At 53.9% G+C, this 10,030-nt stretch overlaps 1 protein-coding gene across 1 annotated transcript in view; it reads left to right on the top strand.

Annotated features, from left to right (window-relative positions):
• The window catches only part of Nphp4 (nephrocystin 4), an 81,841-nt gene that overhangs the window by 22,646 nt on the left and 49,165 nt on the right, over positions 1 to 10,030 (top strand). Inside the window, exons 7-9 of the mRNA XM_021201228.2 lie at positions 1,631 to 1,761; positions 4,876 to 5,057; positions 5,772 to 5,898. Of these exons, the coding sequence (XP_021056887.1) occupies positions 1,631 to 1,761; positions 4,876 to 5,057; positions 5,772 to 5,898 (440 nt within the window). The remainder of the gene's footprint in view (positions 1 to 1,630; positions 1,762 to 4,875; positions 5,058 to 5,771; positions 5,899 to 10,030) is intronic.

The following is a 10,030-nucleotide window of genomic DNA, read 5'->3' on the forward strand; positions in this document are numbered from 1 at the left end:
GAGAGAGAGAGAGGGAGAGAGAGAGGGGGAGAGAGAGGGAGAGGGAGAGAGAGAGGGGGAGAGAGAACTCTTCTGTCTCTCCTGCGTTCCTCATTTCCTGTTTCCTCATTTCCTGTTTCCTCATTTCCTGTTTCCTGTTTCAGCTCCCTTCCTTTGCCTCATCTCCCATATCATCATCTGGCTCCAGTGCTGGATGTGCCCCTCGCCTCAGCTTCCTAGGAGCTTTATAAGGAGCAGAGCCACACAGAAGCTTTTTCGTCTCTGTTGTCAGAGTAGCAAGGTCCTAGGGCTAGGGTACTACCTCCCTGCTCAGTGGACCTATTGAGTGCACCGATTTGCGCCCCTGCCCTCTGGCTGCAGGACAGGGAGGTCCTCAAGTCAGGATGGCATCAGATGTTCTCCCAGACATTGCTGGGATCCAGCTTAGCTGTAGAGTGTTCACCTGCACAGACAGACATTGGCTTTGATCTCCATAAAAGCATGCAGGCACACACATGTGCAGATACATGCACACACGTCTACACACGCAGCGTACCCATGTGCACACACGCACATGACCGCATCTTCATCTCCACTTTTCATTAGGCAGTTCCTCATCAGGCACATGTGTTTCTGTGAGGCAGCATGCCCTCATCTCTGAAGTCCTCGGTGAAGCAGAGAAGGAAGCTTGCTCCACACCGCTGATCCTCCAACAGGAGGCCCTGGAGCTCTTCTGATGGCTTCATCAGCACCAAGGGTTGCTTAGCTCTTCCCACCTCTCCTCTCCATCTGTCCCTCCTGCTTTGCTTCCTCCTCTCCCTTCCTCCTCTCTGTTCCTTCCAACAGGAGGGAGTCCAGGCTGGCCTTAGCCTTCTGCCTCAGCCTTCTGTATGGGGTACTCCACCACACCCAGTCACCTGTCCTTTTATCTTCGAAATTGGCCTCTACGACCCGACCCCTAAGACCATATGTATAAATGTCTAAGTAATCACAGAAAGTGTAGGAAGAGGCAGAGACAGGAGCAGATGGGAGGCAGGGCAGTGATAAAGCACAGGTTCATGGGATTATGGGGAAATGGTTGGCTTTTTCTGGGGTCCCGAAGAAGACCTCCCTAGCACACCCAGATCCTGTCCTCAGCATGGATACCGAGTCCAGTCCTTAGGATCACCTTCCTCCTGTCGTCTTCCAGGCAGCACCCAGGTGCTTCTGGGTCTGGGCAGAGGGATGTCCCATCATGCCAGTTGGTGTGATTTTTCCTGTGTCTATACCATGTACATCCCATTCCTGTGTGCGCCCGTCACACGGGTCAGGGTAAGACAGTAGTGTGAGAAACAAAACAGCTGGCCGCAGTCCTGCAGCTGATGCCAGGGACAGAATGGCTGTAGCAGGGCAGGACAGTTGGAGCAGTGTGGGGCAGCCATAGCATGTATGGAAGCTAGAGCAGAGTGGCCCTTTCTGCCTGGCAGATGCTGGATCAGTTTAGGGGTTCTGCCCACCTTGCCCTGCAGAGGTTCTGCTGTTCTGTGTGAGCAGTGAGCATATCTCTTGCCTGTAAGTCCCAACTATATATGGTGTCTGAGACTGGTAGGAACATGGCCCGTGTCCTCTGCTTGCTCTCTTGAGGACAACATGAACCCTCTTCCTATTCCAGGTGATGCCCTGCGGAAGCCTCGCTTCCAGAAGCCCACCACATGGCACTTAGATGACCTCTTCTTCACCCTGTACCCCTCCCTGGAGAAGTTTGAGGAGGAACTTGTGCAGCTGCTCATCAGCGACCGGGAGGTATCTCGTGTCTCACCCTGCTGTAGTTTAACCTGCACAGAGAAAGTGTGGCTGGTGGCAGGCTGGGATAGCCAGCATCTGGTGTTGCTAAGCATGGCAGCATGTCCTGGGAGATGTAGTTCTACCTTTCCTTTTTTTTTTTAATAGCAGAAGAATGCATTTCTTTCCCTTTATCTGGATTGCCAGCTAAAGTGGGTCTAGGAAGGGCCATTTTCCCTAGGCCACGCCCTGAGCAGGAGGCCTCCAGTCTGTAAAAGGTGCTGACAACCTGTAACATTGATGCTAATTTGCATAGACTGTGAAATAGTTTTCATTTAAAAGTAAATTACCTTCCCAAATGGGAAACATAATCTGCAGCTATCAAGGATCTTTGAGGCCAGGGGGCTTATTTGAGGAGTTGACTGGAGGCTCTGAGCTCTCCTAAGACATTCTGAGCTCTGCCTGTGTAGACACAGGCCTATAAATGTGCTCCCCATCCCTCTGTCAGAGGCATACTGCTAATCCTGTCTGTTGCTTCAGAAAACATGGGTTTGTTCAGGTGCTTGGATGAAGGGTTTGGGAGATCACCGCTGGCGGGGGCATTGAAGTGGCTGTCATGAGGGCAGTGCATGGAGCTCACATGTTGGCTATACTCAGGGTGGGGGGGGTCACCTCCACACAGGATACCCTGTGGTTCTTCTCCAGTCCCATCTCATTGCTGACCTGTCTGCTCCGTCTTCTCGGCCCTGCTGTTCTGACATCGGGTCCTGTCAGATGTTTAGTGCAGCTGGTCAGTGCAACCCGAGAGCCTCGGAAACACCTCTGCAGTTGGGGGGCTCCTGTTTGCCCTCTTCTCTGAGTCGCTGCCCTAACTGTCCCACATCTGGTCAGAGCACAGTCTGCCAAGTCCAGCAGCATGAAATCCTGTGCACCAATTTGTTCTGCTTGTTCCCACATGGCCTCTTCCTGTTTTTTGGCTGGCAGCCACATGGAAACCCCCTCATGCTGGGAGAATGGCTGTCCCTGTCCATTCTCTGAACATAAAGAATGGGTTACCTGCAGTTGACTGTGGGCAGACCTCTTCTTCTCCCCTCTTAGGACCAGGGGGAGTCTTTGCTCTTGACCCTTGAAACAGAAGAAAACACTTTTCATTCCAGGGGTAGGAGAGGCTGGTGGGGCGTCTCCTCCCTACCCAAACAAACTGGCAGAAGGGTGTAGGGCACACCTGTGTATGTATTGGTGGTGGGGCACACCTGTGTGTGTTGGGGGTAGGACACACCTGTGTGTGTGTTGGGGGCGGTGAGCCATAGAAAGGCCTCTTTTTTTCTGCTGTGTTACTCCCATCAGGCCCCAGCTTTTCTTGTTATCACATCTGTTTTTCAATTCTATCCTGTCGCCCTTAGATGAACCTCTTGACAGTGTCGGTTTTCAGGCCTTGACCTCTACTTCTCTGAAACACGATTCTCTCCTCTGCTGGTTTCTCTTGCCCATGGCTTTGTGGTACTGGTCATATGCAGTTGGTTCCTTTACTTGCTCTGCTGTGTCGTGTCCCTCAGTGGGAGGGGACCGTGATGCATCCGCCTGTCTGGATGGATATATGGACCTTTATTAACCTGCTGGGAACATTTCTGTTTGAGTCTGGGCACCTACACAGTAGGGTCTTGAGTGGGAAGAATACCTGTATGTGACTGGCAGAGTGTGAGCTTGCAGTGACTCAGTTCCTGTGGTGACTGTGGACAGCTGCAGGCTTAACACACACAGGAACCTGAACACTGGGGTTCCTCAGGGGCACACACCTCTGAGCACAGGGCTTGTGGAGCCCAGCTGCCGTGGGTGTGGCTGGCCTAGGCCAAGGCTCGTGGGCCATCTGTCCTGGAGTGGAGGTGCTTGACCTGCCCCAAGAATTCCAGGGACCCGGCGTCGTCTTGGCCCTGGGTGTGGAAGGCTATGGTGTTCCAGTGGCACCCTCCGTGGTTGGTGGCTGTGGGTGGCTTTGTGACTTTTATCTTCCTCATTGGTTTGGTGAGATGATCCTCTAAGGAAGTGTTAGTTGCTGTGTTTCTCTCAGGGATCCTGGGGAAAATCTTCATTTACTTTGTGGTCCAAGTGGCCTTTCAGAAGCTTTCATCTAGTTTATAAACCTCTGTGGGCTCCAGCTCCTCATGAGACAGAGGCCTGCACACATCACCTTATGGGTCTGTCTCCACCCTCCTGCCCTCAGTCAGAGCAGCCTCTTTGGGCTCCTGATCCCAACCTGGGCCTCTGTACATGTGTTCATGTCCTGGGCTTCCTTCCTAAAGATCTTTGCCTGGCATTTCTCCTGAGTCAGGCCTCTCTAGAGATCACAGCCTCACTTTCTCTCATGTGCACCTCCTGGGGCGACGCAGTGGGGGGACTTTACTGTCTTGGTGCCCATCCTTCCCACATGGCAGGCTTACATAGTTATTCTTGTTAACCAGAGACTAACAGGCCCAGCTTTGATTTATTCAGCTTGATAATGGGCAGTGAAGAACAAGAAAGTTAAAGATCAACTGGTAAAGACCATGTAACTTCATAAAAACACAGAACTGAGGGGTGAGGCGGGGTGGTGGTGGTGGCATAGACACACCCTGCCATTTGCTAGGGTTCCCATGTTAACATGGAGGTCTGTGGTGCCGGGCCATGGCTGTGGGTCAGACTCCATTTCTGTCAGCTTATGACTTGTTGCGTGAGCTTGCATCCTCTTCCCACTTACTTCGACCCGATGGACACAGTGAGACCTGGTTGTGTCCTGCCTGCGAGTGCCTCTCCATCCCAGTGATGCCCGACTCAGGGACTCCAGACTGAGGAGGATCTGAGATCGCGAGTCCTGGGAACTGTCTGCTGAGCCGTCTGTGTTTCTGTGTGTGTTGTATGGCGAAGGTCATGCTTTGAGGGAAATAAACGGACTCAGCAAGAATTCCCATGGCTAGTGGGCATCACCGCGTCCTGCGTCTGCCCCTTGAGTGTGTTCATTTACACTCGGTGTCGCTCCGACGGGGGCTCCGTAGACTGCACCCTGGCCTCCACTGTCGGCTTGCCCGCTCACTCAGTCATCTCTGGCCAGGCCCTTCCCAGCTGTGCAGAACTTATCTCTCTACCCTGTGTCTCTTGTAGGGGGTCGGCCTGCTGGACAGCGGCACCCTAGAGGTCCTGGAGCGGCGCCTGCACGTCTGCGTCCACAACGGGCTGGGCTTCGTGCAGAGGCCACAGGTGGTTGTGCTTGTGCCTGAGATGGACGTGGCCTTGACCCGCTCGGCCAGCTTCAGCAGGAAAATCAGTGCCTCTTCCAAGAACAGGTATCACCCTGTGCCGAGGCCAGGCACCCTGCACCCGGGGTAATAAAAGGCTGAGAGAGCTACAGGGGGCCATGGGGAAATAAAAACAAGGGAGTTGGGCATGTGGTTGTGGGCTTGCCCCGCGCTGCACTTTCCCACCAACCCTGTCCCCTCAGTCATACCCATCGAGCATAAACCTCAGGGATGGACACTTAGGAAAAGCCCCTGTCTTTGCTGTGACAACTTGGAGCAAGTGCTTCGGATGCTTCTGGCTGAGGGTCTGAAGAGCCCCTTGCACACCACCCAGATGGGCTCAGGGATTCCTTTTAGAAGGCTTCAAGTCCTACCCTGTGTTGAGTCCCATGTGTCTGGGACCCATGGAGACGTCATTGAAGCCTGTCACGCCCCATCTGTCAGTGGTGTGCAGAGCTCAGCTGACATGCAGGAGCTAAGTGCTGGAGGTGCCCTCCCTCTCCTCTGTGGACACTCTCAGAGTTAATAGCTGAGGTGTCCCTCCCTCTCCTCTGTGGACACTAAGTGCTTTACTGACTTCCTTGCAGATTTCCTCTGGAAGTCTGGAGGTGTTGCTTGTGGCTTTTACTGGGCTGAGCAGAGTGGACCTACCGCTTCCTGGGATCCCTGGGGCTCCCCTTTGCTGCCTTTCACCGTGGGGAGGTGGACACAGGTGGGATGGACACCCTGTTCTAACACCTCCTGGTTTTATGTTCCGGCCAGCTCTGGAAATCAGGCTCTAGTTTTGAGAAGCCACCTGAGGCTCCCGGAGATGGTCAGTCACCCGGCCTTCGCCATCGTCTTCCAGCTGGAGTACGTGTTCAGCAGCCCCTCGGGAGCGGATGGCAGTGTGAGTGTCCTGTGTCGGCTGCCTGTCGCAGCTGGCTCTGTGCTGAGGAGAGACCTGGTGGGCACCAGCGTCTCTTCTCATTAAAAGCCCTGGTAACAGGCGTGGTCCATGTTTCTGGGGCACAGCCTCATCTGATCTCATGGTCTTCGTGGCGGTTGGATATTCTGCAGGCTGATGGCAGGACACGGCCCAGTAAGCTTCATGCATCATGACAGCTTTAATTCGTAATTATTGAACCGGTAATTATTTTGAAAAACGAGGCTATTCGACTACATTCTCCCTTTGCTGTTAAGTTTAGCAAAGCTGGAGTTTGCGTGAGTGATGAGCGGCTTCTTATAGCAAACTTTCCCTGCATCTTGATCATAATAAAGAGCAAGATTTTGTAGGTTTGGTTGAGAGTGATACAGTGGGCAGACAGCTTATCTGTGGATGCAGATTCCCTGGGGACCATAGGCCATGCAGTTCTCAAGATTCCGTTTCTATTTGGAAAAGACCGGATCATCCTAACACCTAATCCAATAGAAGGCCAGTGGGACATGGTGGCAGGACCTTCATTGCCGGGCAGTTTTCTGAATCTGAAGAAGCACAGTAAGCCTGGGCAGGGAAGGGGTTAGAGCGTACTCGCCCAATGTGCTCTGGATCCTTTCTGCTGCAGAGAGAGCCCTGACTCCCACATCTCCTGTTCACACCAGGCCTTCCTGGGGCCAACCTCGGGTCTCTGTCACTTTAGGGAGCAGTTATTAATCACCTGTTGCCGTATTGATCACCTGGGGTTTCATCTAAAGTGTGCTGTGCAGGTGCACATGGGTGGGTGTAGGTGGACACCGTGATGCGGGTTGTGGGAGAACCAGGCCCGTGGAGCACTGTTAGGCAGCAGGCATCTTGTCCAGTGCCACCTTCGCTCTTAGAGGTGGAGACAGAAGGATCAGGTGGCTATCCTCAGCTATATAGCAAGTTTCTGGCTAGCCTGGGCTACATGAGACCTACCCGATGCATAGCCTTGTCAGGCTCTAATGGTCAAGAAGGGGCACACCACACCCAGCAAGCAGTGCAGTAACCACCTCCCCTCCCCTCCCCTCCCCTCCCCTCCCCTCCCCNTTCTCCTCTCCCTTCCCTTCCCCTCCCCTCCCCTCTCCCTCCCCTCCTAGTTGATGTTGTCTCCCTCTCTCTGGCTTCCACAACAAGGAGGGGAACGAAGCCTCCCTTCCCCTTCAGGTTCCCAAGGCTCATTCATACACTCCTCCACTCTATACCTTCTCCTCCCCTCCCCTCTTCTCCCCCTCCTCCACTGTTGCCTTTGGAAGCATCATCTTTGGGGACTCTTGCAGAACGTTGACTCCTTTGCTTTTCTCTCACAAGGCATCTTGCATGTTGGGAATCTTGAGCATAGGAGGGACAGACCGGGTAGTAAGCCGCACCCCGTGTAGGCCCTGCATCTGACAGCCTGAGGGGCCGTTTCCTTCATCTCGGCCTCTGTCACAGCCTGTGAGGCAAGCCACAGGCATAGTTTGATTTCATCTACCAGCATTTTTGCATGTACATAGTTTGAGTGTATATGCATGTGTGTATATGCATGTGTGTATATGTACACATTGCTTGGAGGATGTCATGTGACCAAATAACCCCTTCCCAAGTCGCTAAGAAGTTGAAGTTGTTCTAACTTGTTATTTATGTATCAGTGTATCTTGTTATCAGTGTTCTTCGAACAGTGCAAGTTGGTTTAACAGAGACGTGAGCGCTCACCATGTGTGGTGCTAGTCCTCGGCAGCGCCGACCTGCCATCCTGGTCCCCGAGTGACCTTTGGAGCGCTTGTGTTGCGGGATTTGTATTGGTTGCTCTTGCCTGAAAGAAGGATTGGGATCCTAGCGTTAAAGGTGTGCTCCACCACGCCGTCAGGAAGGATGGGCTGACTTTTGACTCCCGCTTTGTGGGGAGCGCGCGGTGATGGCCGTGGCCGTGGCTTCAGGCGGGGGGAGCTGCTTGCTTCTCTTGGTTCACCAAGAGGCAGAGGGATGGTCTCCCATTGTCACCAGGCCTGCCTGTACTTTCTCCTGCCCCCTTTTCATCCAGACGGACCCCCAGCCCATGGGCACGTGCAGCCCACGTTGAGGACAGGCGCCTTCATCTCCCCAGTTGGTCCATTTGGAAACGTGTGCCTCAGAGCATAGCTGTCTGCTTTTTGAGTTTATTTGTGATTGTGTGCGCGCACACAGAGCAGCTTTGGGAGTTCTCTCCTTTCACAGTGGAGTCCTGGGGGTCAGAGTCAGCTCACCAGAGTTGCCTTTACGGCTGCACCATCTGACCGTCTGCCCTGTGTGCTTCTGAATCCAATCACATTGGGAATTGCAGTTAAGCATCCACAACTTAACTGGGGCGTGTTTGGGTTCGTGGTTGAGCCTCTGCCTCTGGCCCCCCACTGCCAGCAGTGGCTTCGTGTCTGTCTGTCTGTCTGTCCTGGGGATGGCTCCTGCTCACTCTCAGGCTGAGAGCTTAGGGCTTTCTTCAGAGAGCAGGGGGAATGGCCTCCACCCAGGCCAGATGGAGCCCAGGGGGCCAGAGCTGCCTGCTTGTAGCTCCCTTTGCTCTGCTGAACCTGAATCTTTGCTAAACACAGAACTCGGGTTTCTTCTCGTCTCCTTTAGAGATGAGATTCATAGCCAACGATTGCCCCAGAGGTCCTTCTGGTTTTAGAAGACCCCTCTTTGATTTTCTGCTTGGCAGTAGCTGAAGGTCTCCTGCCTTTGACTGACTCCAGTCCCTCACTCGCTTCAGGGACCCACCTGAAAGCGACTTTCTTCGCTGTCACTCGCAGCTCTGCATGTGTGTTTGCAGAGAGCGCCTTTACATATTACGTTCATCTGAGCTTCCCCCCATCCCCCCAAGTTCCAGGACAACTTTTCTGAACCCTGCTTCCCTTGAGAGCACCTCTCTCCCCTGAGAGCCAGTCAGGTGACCAAGAGCCTGTGGCCCTGCCCCCTTGGCTGTGCAAACACATCATGCCAGACATTGTAGTAAAATTGTTTGTGTGTGTGTGCTTGCATGTTCGTGCCCGTGTGTGGGCATGAGCCTGAGGTTGGTGTCTAGAGCCTTCTCCGTGGCTTTCCACTCTGAGCAGGGTTTCTCAAGCAAGCCTGGAACTCGCTATCCTAGACAGGAACTCAAACCAGGAGGCAGGAGCTGATGCAGAGGCCACGGAGGGGTGCTGCTTACCGGCTTGCTCCTTGTGGTTTGCTCAGCCTGCTTTCTTACAGAACCTGGAAAAACCCAGAAACAAAAGCCCAGGTTGGCCCCACGTCAGTGGCTGGCCTACAGCCTAGCCTTGTGGAGGCCTTTTCTCAGCTGAGGCTCCCTCCCAGATGACTCCAGCTTGTGTCAAGTTGACATGAAACCAGCCAGCACCGTTTACCGACATAGCCAGCCGGCCAGCTTGCTCCCTGATTACCCGGGTTCTGGGGCCCCAAACCCTTGCTGCCTGGCCCGTGCAGCAGGCACCCCCTCAGCCCTGCTTGTGTATCCTTTGTTTATGTCTGTTGTTTCAGATGTGGATTTTGGAAGCTTCCTGCTAGGTTTACTCACGGGCATTTTGTTTTCCATGTGGTTGACCTGCGTGCAGTGTTCTCTCATTCACATCTAACTGAAGTGCATGTGGATAGTTGTTAACTGCAACTCCTCTCTGCAGCTTCCTTCCACCCTGTGGACCTTCTCCTGAGTTAGACTCCAAGTTGGGAGGAGTGGGGTGGAGCAGTTGGTGCCTGGCTCCGAGGTGACATCATGGTGACAATGAGGTTGCATGGAGCGCAAACGCAGAATCAGGTTTCAAACCGACCCCCCCCCCCCAATTGTGATCTTCCTCAGCTCTTCTGCCCATGAGTGTGTTTCTCTGCTCATTCTCTGGCCTCCTCTTCTGCCTTGCCCTCTTCTCTCCCGCTTCACTTCTGGGAGCAGGAGCAGGCAGGACAGGGTCTCCAGGGAATGCAGAAGCTGGGACTCAGTGCTGCCCATGCTGCTGGTGTCCGGGTGTCTGCAGCTGCTGGTATCCGGGCGTCTGCAGCTGCTGGTGTCCGGGCGTCTGCAGCTGCTGGTGTCCGGGCGTCTGCAGCTGCTGGTGTCCGGGCGTCTGCAGCTGCTGGT

The sequence above is a fragment of the Mus pahari genome, chromosome 6 (genome assembly GCF_900095145.1).
Source record: "Mus pahari chromosome 6, PAHARI_EIJ_v1.1, whole genome shotgun sequence".
NCBI classification, from domain to species: domain Eukaryota; kingdom Metazoa; phylum Chordata; class Mammalia; order Rodentia; family Muridae; genus Mus; species Mus pahari.